General features: G+C 36.2%; 1 protein-coding gene across 3 annotated transcripts in view; it reads right to left on the minus strand.

The window, feature by feature from the left end:
* RSF1 (remodeling and spacing factor 1) overlaps nt 1-25,746 on the minus strand; it is a 108,654-nt gene that overhangs the window by 69,864 nt on the left and 13,044 nt on the right. For all 3 annotated transcript variants that reach the window (XM_090265730.1, XM_090265732.1, XM_090265729.1), the window contains exon 2: nt 5,809-5,900. In XM_090265730.1, the coding sequence (XP_090121856.1) occupies nt 5,809-5,900 (92 nt within the window). The remainder of the gene's footprint in view (nt 1-5,808; nt 5,901-25,746) is intronic.

The raw sequence follows: 25,746 nt of genomic DNA on the forward strand, positions 1-25,746 counted from the left end.
AGTCAACTGATTAATAAATTTAATTAATCTGTAAAGCCTCTTTAACCACTTAACATACTAATGAATGTAACAACAAGGAGCAAAGACCATAAAGGTCAAACTTTTGCCTACCAAATAACCCATATCAGCTTTTCTAAATGCCTTCCATAAAAATCACTAAGTGACTACTTCTCTAAGTATGCTTTCATGTTGAATACTTCCTACCATACCATTTTGGTCTACTTATATCTTTCACATTCTCTTCCTAAGCATTATTCTTTAGAAGAAGGAAAGAGATCAATGCTCAACTTTTATCAGTCATAAGCTTTACCACAAACATTGAAAAGATGAGAAAATTTTAGGTCTATTTGCAAACCCCTGAAACTGCTTTACCCTGGAACCACACTGCACTTGTTTTCTTCCTTTACTGAACTCCAGACTTACAGACATGTGTCTCATATATTTCCTATAGTACCTTACTAAGTCTCTTACTGAACAGGCCATCAGAAAATGTTTACTAAATAGGTGGATGAAAATCTGGTAAATTTAGCAGCTGTGGATTTTTAGCCAACTAGACTACTATTTGTCCCCACATACAAAATTTAATTCAAAATGGATCAAACACCTAAATACAAGACTTAAAACAATAAATTGCACAGAACAAAACACAGATAACTAAACTTATGGACCATGGTCTTAGAGATGATTTTATTAATTTGACCCCAGAGGCAAGGGAAGTAAAGGCAAAAATAGATGAATGGGACTGTATCAAACTAAAAACTTCTGCACAGCAAAAGAAATCACCAACAAAACAAAAAAGCAACCAACCGGATGGGAGATATTTGCAACAACAGCTCTGACAAGGGGTTAAAATCCAAAAAATATAAAAAACTCCTAACAACTTAACACCAAATAAACAATCCAATTTAAAAAATGGGCAGAGGACCTAAAGAGAGACTTCTTCCAAGAAGGCATATAAATGGCCAACAGATAAATGAAAAGATGCTCAATCCCAGTAGCTAGTAGGGAAATGTAAATCAAAACTACGATGATATACCACCTCACACTTAGAATGGCTATTATCAAGAATGGCTATTATCAACAGGACAAGTAATAACAGTTGTTGGAGAGGTTGTGGAGAAAATGGAATCCTCATTCACTGCTGGTGGGGATGTAAACTAGTAGAGCCACCATGAAAAAAAAGTATGGCTGTTCCTCAAAAAATTAAGAATAGAGTTACCATAAGACCCAGCAATCCCTCTTCTGGCTATCAACCCAAAAAAACTTGATTAACATTTATTTGCAAAGATATATGCACCCATGTTCACTGCAGCACTATTCACAATAGCCAAGACATGGAGACCACTGAAGTGTCAATCGATGGATGATTGGATAAAGCAGATATAGTACATATATAATGCAATACTACTCAGCTGTAAGAAAATATGAAATATTTCCACTTGCGACAACATGGATAGATCTTGAGAATATCATGCTAAGCAAAATATGTCAGACAGAGAAAGTCAAGAACCATAGATTTCACTCATATGTGAGACAGAAAACTGAAAGCAATAAATGAACAAACAAGACAGACAAAAAACAACAGTGTGGTGGCTACCAGAGGGGAAAGGGATGGTGGGAAGGTAGTAAAGGGTAAAGGAGGTCAAATATATGGTGAGAGAAGGAGATCTGACTTTGGGTGGTGAGCACACAATGCAATGCACACATGATGCATTATAGAATTGTACACTTGAAACCTATATAATATTGTTAACCAATGTTACCCCAATAAATTAATCAAAAGGAAAAAGAAAAGCCCAAGCCCAGATGGTTTCACTGCTAAATTCTATTAAATGTTTAAAGAATTAACAGTAATACTTCAGAAACACTGGCAAAAAAATAGAAAAGGTGGAAACATTTCTCAATTCATTCTATGAAGCCAAGTATTACCCAGATAACCAAACCAGACAAAGGCATCTCAAAAACAGAAAACAACAAATATTCTTTATGAATACAGACACAGAAAACCTCAAAAATAAATCCACAAACCAAATCTGGCAGCACATGAAAGAAGATTATGGCCGATGACCAAGAAGGTTTCACCACAGGACTGCAAGTTTCAACATATGAAAATTAATCATAGAATAAAGGGAAAAAAACCACTACATCAATCAATGCAAATAAAAACATCTGACAAAATCCAATACCTATCATGACAAAAATACTCAAACTGGGAAAAGAGAATTTCCTCAATCTGATAAAGGGTATCTATAAAAACTCCTTGGCTAATAGCACACCAAACGTTAAAGACTGAAAATATTTCCCCTAGAATCAGGAACATGATAAGAATGTCTGCTCTCACCATTTCCATTTATCAGTATACCAAGGATCTAATTAAAGTAATTATGCAAGAAAAAAGAAATAAGGGCATCCAGATTGGGAAGTGGAAAGTAAAACTATATTTGTAGAGGACATATTCTTGTATATACAAAGTCTCAAAAATCCACACACGCAAAAACTGTTTGGACTAATGAGTTCGGCAAAGTTGCAAGATATAAACAAGACCAATATACAAAAATTAGTGGTTATTTCTACACACTAGAAACAAATGATATGATATGAAAATGAACTTAAGAAACCACTCCATTTACAATAGCACCAAAACAACAAACTACTGAGGAATTAACTGAACAAAAGAAGTATGACTGGACTCAGAAAACTATAAAACCTTTTTGAAAGGAATTAAAGGCCTAAATATTTTAAAAGGTAACTGTTTTCATGGGTCAGAAGACTCACTTTTGTTAAGAAGCCAATATTCCCCAACTTTGTCTACATATATAATACACAATCCTGGATCTCACAGCATACACAAAAATTAACTTAAAATGCATCATAGATCTAAATAGAAGAGCTAAAACTAAAATACTCCTAGAACAAAATTGAGGATTAAATCTTCATGACCTTGGATTGGGCAATGGTTTCTTATATATGATGCCAAAGCACTAGCCACAAAAGAAAAAATAAATTGGACTTCATCAAAACTAAAACTTTCATGCATCAAAGGACATTACACAGAAAGTGAAAAGACAGCCCTGGCTGGTGTGGCTCAGTGGACTGAGCACGCCTGCAAACCAAAGGATTACTGGTTCGATTACCAATCAGGGTGCATGCCTGGGTTGTAGGTCAGGTCCCGGGTTGGGGGTACCCATGGGGCAATCACACATTGATAATGTTTCTCTCCCTCTCTTCCTCCCTTCCCCTTTCCCTAAAAATAAATAAAATCTTTAAAAGGAAGGAAGGAAGAGAAAAGACAACATACAAAATGAGAGAAATTATCTGTAAATCATATACCTGGTAAGGGATATATAATAGATCCAGAATATTTTAGATAACACTTCATATCCACCAGCATGGTTAAAATCTAACAATTAATAACACATAGTAAGTGTTGGGAAGGAGGAATGTGGGTAAGTTGGAACCCTCATACATTCCTAGTGGAAATTTTAAATGGTACAGCCACTTTGAAAAACATTCTGGCAGTTTCTCAAAAAGGTAAAACATAGAATTACCATATAACCCAGGAATTCCACTCTAGATACATACTCAAAAGAAATGAAAACACATGTCTACCCAAAAATCTGTACATAAAGGTTCACAGCAGCACTAGTCAAAATAACTAAAAAATCAAAACAAGCCAAATACCATAAATTGTTAAGTGGATAAATGTGGTGTTATCCATATATACAATGGAATATTATTCAGGCATAAAAACAAGTTCTGAAACATGCTAAAACACAAATAAACTTTCAAAACATGCTAACTGAAAGAAGCCAGATAAAAAGGGCCACATATTATATGAAATATCCAGAATAGGCAAATCCATCGAGTCAAAAATAGATTAGTGGTTTTAAGGACTCAGGAAGTGGGAATAATTGCTAATGGCTACAGGGCTTCTTTTTGGAGTGATGAAAATATTCTGCTTTAGATAGTGATGATTGTGCAACCTTGTGAATACACTTGAAAAAACAAACCACTGAACTGTACATTTTCAAAGGGGTAATTTTATGTTATGTGAGATAGCAAAAAACAAATAAACAAAAAAGGAGCTAGAACCTTTGCTATGACCATATAACTGAAGGGGTTTATAAAAATTATCTCATTCCATTTCTCACATTTTCCAAAAACCTAAGACACAAATAGTGAAGTGGATTATCCATGGCCCTAAATTTTATTAAGAGTAGAACTGGAATTGGTATACAAGATATTACTACCTCAGTTCTAAGAACATGGGAAAAAAACAAACCCACTTTAATAAAGAGATCTAATCACAAGGGACTACGTCCTTTAAAAATGTTAAAATCTGTGTCCTGAATTTCTACCACTTCTTTCCAAGTTCCAGGACCTTGATTCTTAATCATTAATAAGTATTTTGTTAAAGGCAAAGCAGCAACTTCACTGGTATTTTAAAAAGTACTTAGAATAGCTAAAAATTTCCTCGGCTAACACTCACAGTTTAACATATTTCAGATACTTTAATTAAACAAGTTAATCAAGGTTTTAGAAAATCCCATAGCATTGAATTTTTGAAATGCTGAGCCAACTTTGAAATGTTTCACCCTTGTGTAAAAATATTGAAATATTTCACATTGAGTTTTTCCAAAGTTAAGGCACTACTACTGTGGGGGAAAGTGTGGGGGGAATGGGAGATGGTCTAAAAGGGATAAATGGTAATGGAAAAAATATGATAAAAAATTCAGTTGTTGAATTAAAAAAAAAAAAAAAAAAAAAGGACACTACTAGCATCGAGAGTTTGGAGTCTGTATTTCCTTTCATTGAATGTGGGAGAATTGTGGCTGTTTAAACCAACAGAACATGGTGAGAGTGACCTTTCCAAATTCCTGACTCAGAGAATCAATGAGCTGACTGAAATGGTTAGTGTTTTATGTCACTTAATTTGGAGTGGTATGTTACACAGCAAAGATAACTGGAATAGCAAATGTAATTTTTATAATAAAAACGAACAACTCTTGTTCTTCCTTTTTGCATAGCACTCTGGAATCATATACATTCCCCCACCAAGAAAAGCAGATATAAAAACACATGTATATATAAACATATATATATATATTTTTTAAAAGTCAAGAAATTACATGATTTTTCAATCACCTAAAAACATAACCTATTATCCTGGTATGTTACAGAATTCAAAACACCCCCAGAGGATATCATGAATGTAGGTACATACATCAGCTTAGGCTTCCAAAACCTGTGTGGTTTTTAAAGTTTAGATGAAATTCCAGGTAATTTTTCCTGAATGGTCTTGCCTTTAATTGTAGTTAACCTAAAGCAACCCTTTTTTGATTACCTAGGTTGTTACTAAAGATAGGTTTGACCTAACTGGTAACTCAGAAGCCTCTCACACCTCTTTGGACATTTTACCTTTTAAGTAAGTGACAAATTCTGGCTCTGTCAACCCATACTGTGTGAGCTCAAGGAAAGGTAAATTTCCTTGGGCTTTGTCTGTACCTTACTTGATTTGACCAGGACGGTTTTAAGGATTAAATGAGAGAAGATATGAAAGTCCTGAGCACAGTATTTGGCACAAAAGAGGCATAATATCTCTGAAATCTAACTTTAGGACTCAAGACTATTGCTCAGTACCTGCAAAAGAGAATCACATACTGATAGTAATCATATGAATTTCTAAGTCATATTTTGCAACTTTTAGTGGACTGTTTTAAAAATTAAGCTTATTATAAAGCATAACATAAATGTATGCTAGAAGGAGTAATATTTCAGCAATAGAGAAGGCAATTTACAAATATTTACCTTTATCAAATATTTTTCCCATCTGTCTGCTGTAACGGACTTGCCAATCTTCCTCATCAACTTCAAATGGAGCTCCACCAATTCTTTTGGTACTTAAAAGGAATAAAAAAATACTGTTAGCCAGAAAAATAAATAAAATTATAAACATAAAAATTACAGAAAAAGAACTTTCCCCAACACTGAATAATTCTTCAAAAAAGGTGACTTTATCTTGTATATCTCTGAATCAGAAAAGACTAAACTAGGGCAAGAAACAACTAAAAACCACTTACTTAAAGGTAAATAGGTCTATTCACATTTTCTTTTAAAACACCAACAACTAAAAACGAACTCTATTGTAAACTATGGATTTTTGGATAATCCTTGAAGTGTCCCTGTAGATTCATCAGTTGTTACAAATGTATTACTGAGGTGCAGGATGTGGATAGTGGGGGAAATTGTGTATATGAGGGAGAAGAGGGCATATGGGAACTCTGTACTTTGTATTCAATTTTTCTATGCATCTAAAACTGCTCTAAAAAATCGTCTATTTTAAAAAACCCATCAAGTACAAGTACGTAACTTTCTAGTCCATTTCTCATAACACATACTTGGTTTCTTTACTTTACTAAGACTGCAGACCAACATAAATTCACAGAATTAAAAAGGAATCAAGGAACAGCCCAGGCCAGTATGGCTCAGTTGCTTGGGCATCATACTGCAAACCAAAAGGTCAAGGGTTAGAAACCTGGTCAGGGCACTCGCCTGGGTTGCTGGTTCAGTTAGTCTGGGCAAATGCAAGAGACAACCAATTGATGTTTCTCTCTCACATCAATGTCTTTCTCCCTTTCTTTCTCCCTCCCTTCCCCTCTTTCTAGAATCAATAAAAGGGGGGGGGGGGGAAGGAATCAAGAAACATACATACCAAGTTGATAGATAGCTCAGAAACTGTCTAACAGTTTTCAAACTTTCAGAAAACTACTCTTCCAGTCTATCCCTTATGTATTGTGCTGAACTCTTCTATGACATCCTTACAGATAGATGCTTGACAACCTTCAGGAACAGAAAATTTACTTACCTTACAAAGTTCTAATTATTAGAAAGTCACCCTTAACACAAAATCAGAATCGGCCCTTCTCCCTGGTTCTTGCTCTTATTATACTTTCCTCTTCTACTGGGAGCTTCAAATATTTGAAGATTGCTACACCTTCCCCCAGATTCTCTCTTCTAACTGTAAACAACTGGAGTTACTCCAAAATATCCCTTGGGCATGATCTGATTATATTGTTTAATTATATTAGTAAGACCTATGGGAAATGAAAGACACATACATGCCAGTCAAGTTTAGCATTTCCCAAACACCAAATACCATTAGTAACCTAAAAGAAATTATAGATATACTATCCACAAAGGTTTCACAATCAAATACTTCAGGAAAATGGTAGATTAAAAAAAAATTTATTTTGGACCTCAAGATTTCTTAAAGCTTTTATTGATTGTTCCTATGTGCATTGTGAATATTCAAGACAGGGACATAATTTGCAGCATTACCTAATATATTTGATCACAGAATGTTTTTTGGTGAAACACAAGATCTTATAGGATACAAGTGCTATGAAATACAGTTTGGAAAATGATGGACTAATATTTTTCAGTTATTCTTTCACTTTATTCTCCACTAAAGCTACCTTCAACTTGAAACAACCTTTAAGTATAAAAACATTGAGCCATTCAAAAAAAATTTTTGTGGGTCCATAATTAGTAACCAAGAAATAGTCTCTGCCCTTAATGTGCCTACTTAAGTGAGTCTTCTTAGGGGGTAAAGCCATGGATGAGTAGGAGGTAAGGGGAGAAGTGAGGAGGGGTGGTCACAGACCAGTAAACAGACAACTATACAAAGCCAAGACTTGAAGTATGAGATTGAGGGTGGAGTGGAGAAAAGCGGGTGGAGTGGAGAAAAGCGGCGAGGACATTCCTTAAAGAATTAATTACAGAAGTAAGAAAAACTGAAAAACAAAGTGATCATGAACTGGAGGCATGAACAGAGAAAGGACATGATCATGCAGAGACTTATAAGGCTGGGCTAAGAAGTTTACATTTTATTTGAAAACTTAGGCAAGAGAGTGCTTTATGATTTAGAAAGATCTCAATGAATGAAGTTTAGGAAAACATGTTGCTTTTATTTGCTTGTTTTAGGAGGTGGAGGTACAGGACAGAAATTAGATGTAAATTCAGGAAAATATCAATCAAGAAAGATGAGAGTCACCTGAACAAAGGTAGAGGTGGTACAGAAAAAAGTGGGCAGATTTGAGAAATGTTTAGGAAACAAATACAGTAGTCCTTCTCTATATCGCGGTTTACTTATTGCGGGATTTTTAAAAATATTATATTTAATTATTTATCATGGATTTTTGCTATATTGCGGATTTTGCAGTACTGTATACATATGTTGTTAAAGTTACGTAGGTTTAAGAGTGTAGAATATGTTTAAGAATATAAGTAGTGTTTATAAACGTGTAGAAAAGGTTAATAAGGGACTGGGAATGGTTTGTAAGTGTGTGGGAAGGGTTTATAAAGCCTTAAAATATATATAAATACTAAAACATAAGGTTCCTACTTCGTGGATTTTCACCTGTTGTTGAGGGGGTGGGGTGTCTAGAACGTAATACCCACGATAAGTGAGGGAATACTGTAATAAAATTCAGTGATTGACTGGTTGTGCAAAGATAAGAGTGAAAAAAACCTGAGGCACTGTCCTTGAAAATGAAGTACATTACAAAGACAATACATTAGGAAGAAAATGAATGGGTTCAATTCTCAACTCCAGCACTTAATAAAAGGAGACTACGATTCTGGTCAAGTCCTTCAAACACCGAATCTCAAATTCCTCATCTGTAAAAAAGGGCTGCACTAGCTATCTTACAGTTTCAAAACTGCAAAACATTATAGACAACTAAACATCTTTATTTTTACTTTTGTTGTTGATATTTGGGTAACCAAGGTTAGTTTCAATTTCTCCTTTTCACTTTTCCCCAAACACTAAGTCTTGAAGATTCTGCCTTCCTGTATCTCAAACCTGTTCCCTATTTCCTCCAATTTCTCTAGGGTTATCACTGTACCTTCTCACCTCAGAAAAATAGCTACAGACCATCTCCTGTAACCAAACCAATCCTCCAAAAATACTGCTCTCCTGTCACTTCCCGGTTTATAAATCTTTAATGGCCCCTAAATACCTACATAAGCTTACCCTGATTTCTTTTCCAAAGCCCCAGTCCCAATATTCAGTTATTAACCTAACTCTCCAACCCTCCTCTCTTACTTCTATACTGAAATTCTTGATTCAAGTCATTCTGGCCTGAACACTATCCACTAAGCATACCCAGTCCATTACCTATCTCGGCTTTATTCAAGCTCTCCAGCTTACTGTTTTCTGCCCACATGAAGCATACACATCTTTCAATTTATGGTAAATAAAAGTCCCAAAGTCTCTGAAATAGCTTTCCAATGACTCCAGTAACAGTTTTGTCCTTGGATGCCCATAGTATTAATAAATTAATAATACTGTCTCTATCACTCATTTAGGAGTGGGCTAAAAGCTCTGCATCGTTTACGCATGTCCTCCATATCATAAAGATATATATGAAATCATACACACACACACAAACACACACACACACACACACACACACACCCCTGATACAATTGCAACTATTTTTAAATATCCAAGGTCAAAAAATATGCAAAAAAATTTTTATCCCACTTTACAAATGGAGCCATTGTTAATTTAGGCATGTAGTAATAGATTATATATTACTTGATTTGCTGGTTAAGAGCACTGGCTCTAACAAAGCACCAACAGAATAAGATGAGCCACACGACTTCCAATTTTCTAGTAGTTCACTCATAAGAGTATAAGAGGTCAAAATTAATTTTAATAATGTATTTTATTTAACACTAAATTCCAATGTTATCTCAACATATAATCTGTATTTAAAATTGTATATATTTTACGTTTTTTACTGTTTTTAAAATTTATTTTTTAATTGAAGTATAATTGACACATAACAAACATTATGTTAGTTTCAGGTGTACAAAATGACTTGACATGTATATACATTGAAATGATCACCACAATAAGGATAATTAACATCTGTCACCTTACATAATCACACACACAAAAAATTTAAATCTATTTTAAAATCTATTCTCTTTTAAAATTTATTCTCTCAGCAACTCTCAGATATGCAATACAACAGTAACTGTAGTCACCATGCTGTACATTTATTCACCATGACTTAACTTCATAAATGGGAGTTTGTACCTTCAGACCCCTTTCACCCATTTTACATGCCTTTTTTGTACTAAGCATTCAAAACATATTGTGAACACACAGCACATCTCAATTGACAATAGCCATATTTCAAGTGCACAAGAGCCACATATGGCTAGTAGCTACTGTACTTGATCAATCGTACACGGTTAGAACATTTAAAACAAAATTTATAATCCACAATTTACTAACAAGTTTCTTACATATTCCTGAGATATAATTGATATGTAACATTATATTAATTACAGGTGTGCAACATGATTCAATATTTGAATATATTGTGAAATAGTTAACACCCTATTTATTATATTTGTTGTTACAAATAGAAGTGACAAGCTGATAACCTTTATGGAAATTAGTAGCTCTCAATATTTTGTCAATTCATAATAAATGGGCAAAAATGTCAATAGAAAAATTAATCAACATGTTAAATTGAAAATATTAAAATTCTCATACTTTTCACAGTCATCCCTTGATGTGAACAGAAGACTAGATTCAGAACCCCTGGGATACCAAAATCCACAGATGCTCAAAAGTCCCTTATATAAAATGGCATTGTATTTGCATATAACTTATGCATATTCTTCTCTATACTTTCTATCATCTCTAGGTTACTTATAATATCTAATACAATGTAAATGCCATGTAAATAGTTGTTATACTCTATCATTTAGGGAATAATGACAATAAAAAGTCTGTACATGTTCAGTTTAGATCCAACCTTTGTAGGCCTAACTACATAGTACATATCTGCAACAATTAACATTAAAAAAAAAAAAAAATTTTCCATCAGCAGTTGCTTGAATCCCAGATGCAGAATCTGCAAATACAGAGAGCTAACTGTACTTCTAAAAATGATGCTGTATATTCAATAGACCATCCTATGGTAATGGAAATATTCTATATATTCACTTTCCAATGGAGTAGCCATTTTAGCTACTAGCTACATGTGACTGAGTGCTTGATATGTAGCTAATAAAACTAAGGAACTAAATGTTTCATTTTATTCATTTTTAATTAATTTAGAATTAAATAGCCACGCAGAGCAAGTGGCTATGGTTTTGGATAGTGCAGCTGAAAATTATCAATCGTATTTTTAAAACACATGATCATTTACTAAACTATTCAGAATATCTGCAAATTCACTTATTACCTGAAACATTTTTTTTTTAAATTTTATTAGTTTATTCCTAGAGAGAAGGAAAGGGAGGAAGAAAAAGAGGGAGAGAAACATCAATGTATGGATGCCTCTTGTGGGACTTGGACCGCAACCCAGGCATGTGCCTGACGGGGAATCGAACCAGTGACCGACCCTCTGGTTCACAGGCTGGCACTCAATCCACTAAGCCACACCAGCCAGGGCTGAAAGTTTCTAAATACGCAGTCTCATGTCCAGAACATTAGGTAAATGTTAACATCCTTCTAAAAAATTATCTACTAACCAACTTCATCTACCTTTTCACATGTTAGATTTGATACATAAACTTTAACAGACCTATTTCATAGAGCCTTTGGAGGTGAAAGATTCTGAAGCAGAAGAAAAGGTCAGAGGCTGTGTGAATTCATGAACGGCCTGGCAAATGATGTACGTATGTATGTATGAGGCAGAAGAAAGAGGTAGAACTCCAGACTGCATTACTGATCAAATCACCCAAAGATGTTCTATATTTTGACATTTTTCTAAGCATCTTTCCAGCATCAACCCTTAAGAATGCTGCAGCTTCTATAATCCTAGTCTTGTTATTCACAGTTCTTTTTAAATGGTATAAATGTACAGCAGGTCATAACTAAATGACCTAATTCTTCTCATTCTTTAATGAAGTACAGTATTTTTCGCTCCAAAGATGCACTTTTTTCCCCCCAAAAGTGGGGGTAAATGTCTGTGCATCTTATGAAGCGAATATTGCACACAGATCATGATGTGTATTACCTGATCTGTCAGCAGTGGCAACAGCTGTTAGAAGAGGAAGCGGTGAGCCCACGTGAAACCCCTGGAGGCGCTTAAATGTCCCACTATACTGCTGAATCTCAGGGTGTCTGGTCAGTATGAAGATAGCAAAGAAAGTGATACCAGTGATTATGAGCAACTGAGCTTCATAAATTCTGACGCTAGTGATGATGAGTTCTTGGGGTTCCCAGAAAACGAGAAGAGTACTTGAACCTTGAAGTCTCTCCTCATCTGTTAATGACAGTGATGATGGTTCTTAATACCGCTGTTGACTGCTGTTCACTTTACATGGTTGAAATACTGTTCTGTTATATTTTATTAAATATTTTAGTATACCATTTGGTTCAGAATACTTTTTTTCTTGTTTTCCTCCTCTAAACGTAGGTGCGTCTTCCAATCAGGTGCGTCTTATGGAGTGGAAAATACAGTATTTTACTTAAACTTCCTCTATGCTTAAAAGGTGATATACTTAAAGAGTCACAAAACAGTTGATTTTACATAGCCCACTGATAAAAGATTGATTTTAGATAAAGTGACTTGAAGATAAGTTTACAATAAGCTTTTATTTACAGCCCAGTTTTTACAAACTTCTGTTGTGGGAGCACAGTTTTATCAATAATGAGACTGGTTACACAAGCCATTTGATCTTTAAAATAACTATTATGTATTTATATACTTCATCTTCAAAGAGTTCATTTAATCAATCATTCTAAAGTTTTCTGAAAAGCAAAGAAATGGCTCAAGACTACTGCTGTGCAGGGGAAGAAAAACAATTTTCTCTCTAGGCTTTTGGGTTCTTGGTTGGAATGTCTTTGCAATAAGACAGATTAAAAGGAGGAAAAAACCCACAAAAATGATACATAACATATACATGGAAGAGACCCCAAAAAATGAGAGTAACTCTCTAAAATTGCTGAAGCCACCACCTAAAAACAAAAGATGTTGAGGGAAGCAGGAGTCAGTTAAGGGAGGTTACCTGGAAAAGCACAGTAAACACAGGTCATGAAGATTTAAATCATAATCTTCTGCACTGACAAGAGTTTGCAGAAATAAGGTCATCCCTTCTTTCAGGTATAGTGAGGGAGACACCACTACAAATGCAGAGATTTCCCTTATAAATGTAAATATATTTTACAAAGGGTTAACTTCTACTTGGTTTTCAGAACTTCTCCCATGTTTGTGGTCTTTTAAAATTAACCAGCCTAAAGTAATCTTTATGCCAAATAGATATATTTGGAGTAACAAATCCCTTTCCCCTATAGCTCCTAAGTAAAAACCTATAGTGTGTTATTGTACTAAACACTAAATAATACCGTAACAGTGTTATTTGTGTAATGTGTTGCACTATGTCATGACAGCTACAACATTACTAGGCAATAGGAATTTTTCAGCTTCATTATAATCTTATGGGACCATTGTCATATGCAGTCTGTCATTGACCAGAACCTCATTATGCAGAGCAAGACTGTATGTGCATTACGAAAAACACTAGACAGAGAGACAGGAGGAAGAGGTGCAAACCTCAATATTCTCATCCATAAATGGAGTTATACTATATGATCAAAGTCCTCCAGCTCTAACAGCCAATGTTTATGTCTACATATTGCATCAGGTATTTATTTGCCTTATAAAAGCAACCGTTAATCACAAGATATTAGAAATTTTTAACTGAGAGCAAGGATCTAATCCACATTCTGATTGACTGAAAAACATAGCAACTAAAATATGATGTGAACTGCACAAGATCAAATAGAGGCCAAACAAGAGCCCAGACCTCTCGCCTTCTAATCTAATTTTTCTTTAAATATGAAAAGGACAGAGGAATAGTTCAGAAGAACTTATGAATCAAATCGCTCTTTCTGTACAGCTGTATCTTGGTTTTGATCTTACCTATGCACTGTGAGACATAATCCATTTCTAAAATGTAACCCAGCTAATAGGTGCCTTAGCAACAGAAACACTGTTGCTACTCCCAATCCATTCTTTCTTTTCCCCAACAACTTTATTGAAACGTAATTCACAAAACATACAATTCATCCATTTAAAAAATACAAATCAATGATGTTTAAATTTTAATTGATAAAACACACAACATAAAATCTGTTAAAACCATTTTAAGTGTACAATGCAGTAGCATTAATTATATTCACAACATTGTACAACCATCAGCACTATTTTCCCATCCATTCACATACTTAAAACTTTTGAAAAAGGCACTCCACTTCCAAATTGCTTTCCGGAAAATTTATAATTATAAACGCAAAGCCCACTATCATATATATTCCTGATGGGGGCAAAAATTGGTCCTTGAAGAGGGGAAAAAATCTCAGATGATTTATCATTTTCCACATCTTAATGCTTTCTGACAAAACCTTATTCCTTAGTATTTTATTTCTCTTACTAAAGTGGAAATTCTTCTTTTTAGAGGTATAACCAAGAAAAAAAAAGGGGGGGGCCTGAGAAACACTGTGCTTCAGAAGGCAAAGAAAGGACTGTTACACAAACTGTGAAACACTACCTTAAGAAAGTGCTCCGACTGCAAAAAAGGGCTGTAATCCCACTGAAACCCAAGCCAAGCTATAACCTGCCCAGCTACAGGAGAACAATTTCATCCATGTCAAATAAATAATGGAAAAAAAACCTCAATTTTAATATTTAAATAAAGCAGAAAATCAAGCACACTAGCTGAAACACTGCTTTTAAATTTATCCCAAATGCTAATAATTAGGAGAAAACAAGAACTAAGTATACACAGAAAAAGAGAGAGAGAGAAAGAAAATAAGGCCAGACTCTTTGATGTCATATAGCCTTAAATGTTAGGGTGGTTTGTGACGTAAGCTGTGAAAGAATTAACAATGAGAAAAAACTGCAGAAAGCAGTTTTTATTTTACTATCCCGAGAGGAAAAGGGCTAGGTGTAGAGATATGTACCAGCACTGAGGGGCGGGGGCTTTGAGCTTTTATTGGAGGCGGTCCAGAAAAGATCGAGGCGGAAGCAGCGTCAACAGCAGCAACAACGGCCATCTGCCTTCACCTGTAACAAGTGCGGCAGGGATTGTCACTCCCGAGTCGGACTGCACAGCCATTCTCGGCGGTGCAGATAGACTCTCAGGAAGCTACGCCATCGTCTCTCGAGACGGACGGCTGCCGACGACGACGAATCAGATTAAAAAAGGGTGGGGAGGTTGCTGTCGTGTGGCACCTGGGCTGTTGGGGGCATTGTGACATAGGAGGTTTGGGGTGGTCTTACAGTAGCTGCAGTTTGCTCCAATGTTATTATTTGCCTGTGGCTGTGGGGGACAGTTAGTCAGGCTCTACTCTTGCTTTCCAGTAATTTCCAGTCCTAAGGACACAAGCTCAGAAGAGTAAAATGGCAGTAACGTTTAACAAGGTCATAGACCCGCTAAGCATATGGTGCCACAATAGCAAGTGGCACTAGCTTTCGATGGGGGACTCAAACGTTGGAAAATCTTAGTTTCAGGTAACAACTAATAAGCTTAGTAATCAATGAGTGTAAAAGCTATTGTTTCAGGAACTGGAGGCATGACCCACCTTGACTCCAGGAAACCAGGAGCAGTTCCACCTCTGTGCCTCAGGAGGACTGCAAGCAATCAAGTCGGTGAATCTGAGCCATTGTGCTCCAGGGTGGCCACCGCTCAGGACACAAAGACCACTGCCCAGGATACAAGGGCCACCACCCAGGGCTCTAGGGCCACTGCCCAGGATACAAGGGCCACCACCCAGAGCTCTAGGGCCACTGCCCAGGGAATGCTGCAGTTTTTATCTGATTAACTTTTTCCCTGAATTCCAAACCCCTTAGCTACACTTTCCTTCTCCTTATAAAAAGGGTCCTTTTATAACTAAATTTAAGACAATCTGTTAGGGTACAAACCCTCTGTCTTCTCAAGTCTCTGACCATCTGAATAAAGCGCCCATAAAGATTCAATCCCTATCTCTGCTTATTGGGTCTGATAGATGAGAGGCAGCATGAACACCGGCTTTTACGGTTTCACTTTGTCCTTTCATTAATTATCTTTATAGTCTTGTTACAGAGTGGGGGTCTCCAAAAATCCCCAGAGCCTGCAGATTGGGGGATGGGGAAAAGGGAACAGCTTTTAAGATGCCTTTGCATGACTGTGGCTAGTAGCTAGTGTCTCAGTTATGCAAATGGCTTTGGTTCTTCCAAGGCCCCAAGGAGATGGGAGGGGTTTTGACCACCGAATGATGCGGAAAGAGCATACAGGGCCTGTGAAAGGTTCTGTGAATGGTCAGAACTGGTTACCACACCCACTGCATCACAGGACGCAGTCAGGGATTTAAAAATAGGTGGCAGACATTTTGGCTAGGAGAACTCGGTGCTGTTTACAAAAGGCTGGATACGCCACATGGTTCTGCATTAAGCACTGGAGAGCACTGCAACACAGGCAAAACCTCCCCGATCAGGCTCAAATGATTGGGAGCTGCTGGTAAAACTGAACTGTGTCTGGGAAGTAGGAAGACTGTATCTCTGATTTTTCAAAAAGTAGCCTGGTTTGGCAGGGGGAGGCAGAACTATGTGTTTGTGGGTGTTTTAAAAGAAAATAAGACTTAACGGCAGAAATCCGCAAATAATCTAAATCTATATTACCATTAAATAAACAATTTTTCTTTTCACCAAACTCTGGTACTGAGAGTTATGCTTCTGCCAGCAGGCAATCAGCCCCTCATAACAGCCCGTGGATTCTGTTACAGTCTCACTTTGTAAATAACTATCATCTATTTCTGTTTTCTCCTATCTCCATGAATATAAGAGCCAGATCCATCTGCCTTTTTCTTCACTGGATTCAAAGCACCAAGCACAGTTCCTGGTTCATTCAACTATTTGATAAACTAGAACTGGAACAAGAAAATAAAGGCAAAAGAGACAAGGAGAGAGGGAGTGAGGAAGGCGATTAAAAAAAAAGAACACTGTAGGTAGCTAGAAAAAAAAAGAGTTCCTGTAGATTGAAAGAGAAATTATCTGAACTAACAATAGGCAGGGAAATGGTGAGAACATGAGAAGGAAAAAATGGCAAAAGTGGCTTTAGGTTTCAGTTCACTTTGAGATCAGGTAATAACATTAACCCAAAACAACTTATTTGCAGGGTTATTTTCTCTTCTCCTTTTCAGGGGAGGGATGGAAAAGGTGAATGCTGCCATGGACATTCGTATATAAAACTAAATAATGGAAGCCATATGTTTAACTAAAGAAATACCTATCTCTAGTGATTTCTTAACAACATACATCTATAAAGTGCCAGGCTTTCATCCTCATCATGAAAGATGCATATAGTCCAACAGGCCACTCCCCACCCTGACTCCCACTTATCCCAGAAATAATTTAAAAGTTTTAAATTGTGTGCCGTTCTGAGCAGCGTGATGAAATCTAATCATCCCTCTCCATTATGCCCCAATGTGAATCATCCTTTTGCCCAGTGTATCCACCTCTCTTTATTTCATCATGAAGGCGTTGTACCATCTCACATCATAAGAAGGGTGAGTATAGTACAGTAAGAAATTTTAAGAGAAACCACATTCGCCTTTTATTAAAACTTTTAATATAATTTTTATAACTTATTATAATTGTTCTATTTTAGTTTTAGTTATTATTGTTCATCTTATGGTGCCCAACTTACAAATTAAACTTATTCAGAGTATGTATGTATAGGAAAAAAAACATAATAGCGTTTGCTACTAACCATAGTTTCAGGCATTCACTGGGGGTCTTGGAACGCATTCTTTGCAGATTGGGGGGACACTACTGTATTTAAAATTTTACACAGTACACTATAATATGCCTTTGTGGAAGAAAAGGTGCCACAAAAACCTGACAAGCTCAGGGGAGGCCTGTGTGGTGACCTTACAAACACAGAGACCTAAAGTAATCACATAGGACGGTCTGAAATTAAAGACTTTCTAGCAAAAAATGTTCATGACAGGTAGTCCTGTCCTAGGCCAGTATTTTTCCCTAACAAAGGCCAGTCTTCACTTAACTGAGCCCACCTACTGTCCTTGTGCTTCTACAAGATAACATCCCTTTGGAATGTAAAATTTCCTTTCTCTGGATCCCTCAAAGCACAGACACCTCACCAGGGGGAGAACACAAATCCCCTCATTTTTACTGTTATCAATTTAATTGTTAACTATTAACTATCCCATACCCACATGTGTAGAAGTACATGTCTATCATTTTGCCTTTTATCCAATCCCAGAAGTTTCTCTGGTTTGCCTCCTCCCGTCTCCCTATTGTATCACCAATCAATTTCTTCTAATCCCCTTCCTCCTCTTCTTTTGATTGTGATGTCTGAGCATTTCTCAATTGGTTGAGATTTTGCTTCCTGGAAACTGTCATCAGTTTGGCTCAAATAAACTCACCAAAAATTCTCTGTACAGATTTGAATGTCTCTTACATTGACATCTTTATATCAGTTTGGTGTTTCTTTTAAAGACAAGTCTGCAGAATTGTGAATTTAAATGAAAAGACTCTCCATTTCCTTTTGCAACTTATATTGTCTTTATTCCCTGGTAACAAGTGATTGGTTCCTTTTCTTTCAATCAACATTTATTTGACAAGCAAAAAATAACTAGATAAGTAACATCTTACAGTTTCCTAGGATTTTGACATAAAACATACAGAACAGGTTCATTATAATTTTACAGTTATTTCAACAAATGAGAACATGTATATGAAAGCAATTTATAAACTATAAAGCAATATACAAACCAAAGTTACTGTTACTCACCACCAGATGGTGATCATGTCTTATTTAAACCAAAAAAACCCTGACACCTTATTTGGGAGCCAGCTGGCTGGCTGACTGCTAAAAAAACAATCAATAAGCCAACCAGGGTGTCTAAATATAATGTTGGTGATATTTAAGGTTGTTCAACTGAAACATCTGCAAAACACAAGCCATTAAAAACAGGTTTAACCTGAAGACTTGAAAAGGAGATTTGTTCATGTGACCATTTGATAACTCTAGACATGTGTTTCTCGGATTGTTATATTGGTTATTTAACCAATCAAACCACCCTGAACTTCGTTAACTGCAACACTAAACATTTTAGAAAAAAACAGAATCTTTTATTATGAAAATGTTGAGGGGAGGGCAGCCAAAATAGAGACTGGTATACAAAACCCCCATGAACTCATCACCCCACTTCAACAATTACCAATATATGACCATGACACTTTGTCTACCCCAGTGTTATTTTAAAGCAAATCCAGGTATGATTTAATCTCTAAATATTTCACTGTGTATCTCTAAGGGATAAGAAATCTTGAAAATAAGCATAATATTATTACCACCTAAAAGTAAATAATTCCTTAATGTCATAGAATTTCCAGTCAAGTAAACAATTTTTAATTAACCAAGAAATGAGATTATATATTTTTAGTATATTTTACTGACTTATGCTGTTACAGTTGTCCCAATTTCTTTTCCCTTTGCTCCCCTCCACGCAGTACCTTCCTTCCCTCCAGTAATCGCCCCTCCCCCTTAGTTCATGTCCATGGGTCATGCATATAAATTCTTTGTCTTCACCCTTTTCTATATTAATTCTTACTTTCCCCCTGTCTACTTTGTACCTACCAATTATGCTTCTTAATCCCTGCACCATTTCCCCATTTCTTCCTCTTCTCCTTCCCCCTCCCGGTTGATAATCCTCCAGATGATCCCCATACCTATGATTCTGTTCCTGTTCTGGTTGCTTGCTTAGTTTGTTTTTGCTTTATTTTTGTAGGTTCTGTTGTTGGTAGTTTTGAGTTTGTTGTCATTTTAATGTTCATAGTGTTGATCTTCTTTTTCTTAAATAAGTCCCTTTAACATTTCATAGAATAACGGCTTGCTGATGATGAACTCCTTTTGCTTTACCTTGTCTGGAAAGCACTTTATCTGCCCTTTCATTTTAAATGATAGCTTTGCTGAATAGAGTAATCTTGGTTGTAGGTCCTTGCTTTTCGTCACTTTGAATACTTCTTGCCAGTCCCTTCTTGCCTGCAAAGTTTCTTTTGAGAAATCAGCTCATAGCCTTCTAGGCACCCCTTTGTAGGTAACTCTGCTTTTCTCTTGCTGCTTTTAAGATTCTTTCTTTATCCTTAACCTTTGGCATTTTAATTATGATGTGTCTTGGTGTGGTCCTCTTTGGGTCTAGCTTGTTTGGGACTCTGCTTCCTAGACTTGTATGTCTATTTCCTTCGCCAAATTTGGGAAGTTTTCCTTCATTATTTTTTCACGTAAGTTTTCAATTTCTTCTCTTTCTTTTCTCCTTCTGGCATCCCCATGATTTAGATATTGGCATGTTTAAAGTTGCCCCAGAGGTTCATAAGCCTCTCCTCGTTGTTTTCCAGTTATTGTTTCTTCATTCTGTATGGCTTGACTTTATTTCCTCCTTATGTTCCAGATCATTGATTTGAACCCTGGTTTTCTTCCCTTCACCACTGGTTTTGTATGAATTTTTCTTCATTTCACTTAGCATAGTTCAATTCTTCCCTCCTGCGTTTGCCATACTCAAGCATATCTGTCAAGTCTGTGAGCATCTTTATCACCAGTGTTTTGAACTCTGCATCTGTTAGGTTGGCCACCTCCTCATCTGTTAACCTGGCTATCTCCTCATTGCTTCATCCTCCCACTAAAACCTTGTATCCGTTCCCTCTTCTGGGTCATACTTCTCTGTCTCATCTTGACAGGCTCCCGTGTTTGTTTGCCTCTGTGTCTTAGGTAGAGCTGTCGCACCTGTTACGTTGTAAGGGACAGAGCCTTAGGTATTCATCCATATGGGCAATCCGTTGTGGCGCTATATGAGGGGGAGGAGTCTGAGAGGGAACAATGCTGCTTGCTCAGCACTCGCCCCTTTTCCAGGCACTTCTCAGACTTCCTATATGGGACTGGCACCCGTCTAGCTGTTTTCCTGGTTGTGGTTCCCAGAGTGAATGGGTTTTCAGATGTTCTAGGTCCATGGGGGCCCTCCAAACAAATGGACTTTGCTGAGAGAGCAGCAGTTTCTTCTGCCTCCCTAACGTCTACTGGTTTTCACAATCAGAAGCAATGAGGCTTTATTCCCACCCCCCACCCCGCCCCCCACGTTGGAACTGTGAGCTGTGCAGTCTGGTCTGGGATTGCTCCCCAGGTGTCCCTCCTAGCTTTTATAATGTGTGATTGCACTTTCTGCCAGCCTGTGTCACCACTGCCCCACACCACCTCCACTCCACCCCTCCTACCTGTCTGAATGAGTATTTCTTCTTTACATCTTTGTTGGACTTCCATGTAGCTTGATTTTCTGGGATTTATGGTTGTCTCCAGTTTTGAGGAAGTTGTATTCCTTCTTAGTTGTAAAGGAAGACGCAGCGTGTCTACCTACATCTCCATCGTGGCTGGAAGTCTCAAGATTGTATTTTATTGTTACCTCTGTAGTAGATGCTGGCAGCAGCTCACCTTTATTCCCCCAGCATGTAGGATTCCAGTGCAGGCCAACATGCAAGTGTGTACAATTCTTTGGGTAAGGTTTTTTTCTGACTTCAGGATAGAGGAGTTAACTGTTCCTGAAAGGAGCCTTCAGCTCATAACTGACAGTAGTCCCTTACCCCTTGGCTGGGATGAATCTGATATGATCTATGCTGTCTCTCAGATTCAACGGTCCCAGTGCCTATAAACTTACTTGATTTTCCCCCACTTTCGGGCCTCACTTCCCCCTCCTTCATCAGCATTTCCTGGCAGCACTTTGCAAATAAACTACTTGAGCTCACATTTTTGTGTCAGGTTCTCTGCTTCTTGGGGATTCCACCACAAAACCACCTCTCAGTGTTTGAATGAAAGCTATGGGCCTTCTAAGAAAATGTAAACAAAAGAATTTCTGCAAATATCTTCAAAGAGTTTACAGACAACCTAAAAAGCATATAAACACCCCAGTTTAAAGAACCCTTCCTCCCTACTGGTTCAGGATGGCTGATATCTTATTTGATTAAGATAATGGTTGGAAGTGTTCCACCAAGACTGTTCAGTTATGCTGAAAAACTTCCCCACCCCTTTCTTCTTCATTGTTGGAGAGGAAGCATCACTATCTCAATACTTAGTTTCTATGTGCATAAAATCTAATCAAATTGAAAATAAGACAATGGTTGGCTTAAGTTTCTACATTTTAAAGAAAAACAAATGTTCCTAGAAGGAGCAGCTTGCTAAGACTGAGTCCTCTGAAAATTTATAAGTATTTTCATTTACATGTATTTCATTTACGTATGACTTTCAATGGATTTTTTAAAACCGCTGCTGACCTCAAACAATACAAGGTGGTGATTTCTTTTGAAAATCAACTTGGGATTTCATGCTAAAAGTCCCCTCTAGCTAAACACACTTCTCCGCTCCCCTCCTGAAAAAAGTTCTATGCGCTCAGTCTCCATTTTTTTACTGTATTTTTTTCAATTACCATTTAGTCTCCTTATAACCCTTCCCCCAACCCCCACAATCACCACACTATTGTCCATGTCCATGAGTCCTTTCTCTTTTCTTTTTTTACCCATTTGTTCTGGACTCACCAAATCTGACTTCCATTAATTATATTAAATGGATGAGTCTTAATTTGGCAGAATGCGATGCAGGTGGCCACTTCTTCCTTGAAGCCTAACTACCCTGTGATACCACTTTTCTGATTTCTCCTCTTTCTTTTAAAATTCCTTTGTAGATCCTTTATTTCTGCTTTTCTCTTCAAAAGTTGATTCTATTTTAGGACTTCATTTCTTTTGCTTCTAAATTATTTCATCCACCACTTTGCTTCAATTTAAATATGATGTCTTACTGTGCTATTTATGAATATGTTCAAGTAACAGAAAACCTTACTTAACCACAGTGCTTTCACAAATAAGGGGTTACTTTTTCTCATATAACAAAAAGTCCAGAGTAATGAGTTTCTAGTTCTGGCTTAATGCCGCAACAAATTCACTATACTGAACTTGTTGTAAGTCCCAAACATTCCATGCTGTTTATTCATAGCCTCCAGACCTTAGTCCCCTCAGTTCCCTCTATCCTCAACACAACTCAATTCATTCTGAGTTGTTTGGCTGTCGCTCCTTAGGAAATCATTCCTTTATTATTCTTTTATATCATTCTTTTATCATACCAGGATTAAGTGCCTCTGCTAGGTGTCCCAAAATGATTCTACTTATGCATCACACTATATCATATATGCCTGTTTGATCACCTTTATCCCACATTAAACAGGCCTGTATCTTCAGCACCTAGGACAGTGCCTACTACATATGCATTTGAGAAAGACTTGTTCCATAAATGGATGACCTGGACTTTAAAAAGAAAAAAAAATGGAAGAAAGAAAAGGCCCTCACTGGGGTGGCTCAGTGGACTGAGCTCCGGCCTGTGAACCAAAAGGTCACTGGTTTGATTCCCAGTCAGGACACATGCCTGGGCTGCAGGCCAGGTCCCCGGTTGAGGGAATGAGATAGGCAAACAATCAACATTTCTCTCACACATTGATGTTTCTCTCCCTCTTTCTCTCTCCCTCCTCATTCTCTCTGAAAATAAAATAAAATCTTTATTTTTAAAATGGCAAAAAATTGACATCAAAATAAAGAAACTAATTCACAATCACATTATCAAAAATTTTTAAAGTCTGACAATACCAAGTGTTGATTATCTAAATAAATGGGAACCCTCATACACTGCTGGCAGTGTATGAATTGATAAAGCTGAGAGCAAACTGGCTAAAACAAAACCTTACATACCCTTCAGCCCAGCAATTCCACCTCTAGGCAAACTTGCTAGAAAGTTCACTCAGCATTACTCTTAATAGCACAAAAATAAGCCTAAACACCCAATTTTTAAAAATTACAGTATTTTCATGTAACAAGATACTTACACGGCAGTTAAAGTAAATAATTAAAATAACATGCACCAACAGGGATATATTTCAAAAACAGTGTTGACTAGGAAAATAAGGAAGTTGTAGAGAAATGAGTATAGTATTATACCATTTACATATAAAGTTTTAAAGAATGTAAATCCATACCATGTATTGTTTATGAGTATATATTTATATATACTTTGAGTATATATGAGTATATATTTATATACACTTTGAGTACATAAATATATACTTAGTATAAAACTGTTTATGGGAATAAACTCCAAAATTAGGACAGTGGTTGCCTATGGGAATGGAGGAAAGACAATCTGAACAAGAGTAACCCACAGAGGGCTTTAAACAAATGTGATTTTAATATTTTGAAAAGTAAAAGCAAAAGCAAGGTTATTGAAAGAAAAGAACATATCTTAAAAAAGTTCAGCGCTCCAGGGATTAAAAAATCATAAAAATCTTTCAGGAAAGAAATGTAGCTCACTTACAAAGAAACAAAAATCATATAGACAGATTTCTCATCAGCAACAGTGGATGCTAGGAGACAAAAGAGCAATATCATCAAAGTACTGGAGGAAAGTTATTTGAATGCTGGAAAACTGTATTCAATCTAAATGGGCACTCAGAACAGGGGGCAAAATAAATCTATTTTCAGACATGCAAGAACTCAAATTTCACCACACAGAAATCCTGTATGAAAAAGGATGTAATACAACAAAAGAATTAATCTAAGAGGAAAAATGTGGGAATCAAAAATAGTGAGCAAATAAACTACTAAATCATAATGCTTCATTTAAATAATTGTTGAGAAACATAAAAATAAATGAAGGACAATATTAACCTAAAATGCCAGGTAGTTAAAACATGGCAGGTTGGGTGTGGCACTGAAGGGCAGGTTCAGGGAGGGAACCTATTATATTAAGATTCTTATATTGCTTTGTGTATATTACGGTTATTAAAGCAATTTATTGTGCTCTAGTATAAACCTTAGAGAAAAATGGATAAAATTTCCCATATTAATTTCCTTGTAGATACATTATTTATCAATTATTCTAGCTGAAGAAATATATAACGTAAGTGGTAACGTTTTGTCTTTTAAGACAATGGAACTATTCTTAATTAATTAAATGGCCTGAAATCAGCCTTTAATTATAACTCAAGTAACATCACAGGTTTGAGTTACTACATAGTGTCTAATCGCATTTATAACAGTTGAAGAAATAGTCATCCCTAATTCAGAATTCAACTCAAATATTTCTGCTAGAGATTCTTTCAAATTAATCAAGAATTACTTCCCAACTATCAACCCACACAATGGACACACATTTACTTACATACTCCCCATCTATATAATGCTATCAATCTGCACAATATGTTTTACATATCTGATTCTCAATTTAGAATGGCATTTCAATTTATTTTTCATATTTTTCTTTGTACGGAGAGGGGACAGAAAGAATATCCAACAACTATCAAATCTTTACCCAGAACAAAGCAATTTCTAAAATTACAACAAAATTTTTTTTGCAAATGAAAATGACAAAATACCTCAGTTTAAAAAGCTTTACCTATGAAAGAACACAACTGAACACCAATGCCAATATACTTTAATAAAGTTAATTATCTTAAGTACATAACATGCTCTAAAAACTATCCTTAACAAAATGTTAAATATACATTTAATATTCTGTATAGTAACTTAAATAATTCACAAAACCAAAAAAGCTGTCAAGATATATTGTCATTATCTATTTATTCAGAGTAAGCATTTAGTTATAAAATTAGCATAGCTAATTCTTCAA

The sequence above is a fragment of the Furipterus horrens genome, unplaced genomic scaffold (genome assembly GCF_987537825.1).
Source record: "Furipterus horrens unplaced genomic scaffold, mFurHor1.1.pri manual_scaffold_2, whole genome shotgun sequence".
Taxonomy (NCBI): Eukaryota; Metazoa; Chordata; class Mammalia; order Chiroptera; family Furipteridae; genus Furipterus; species Furipterus horrens.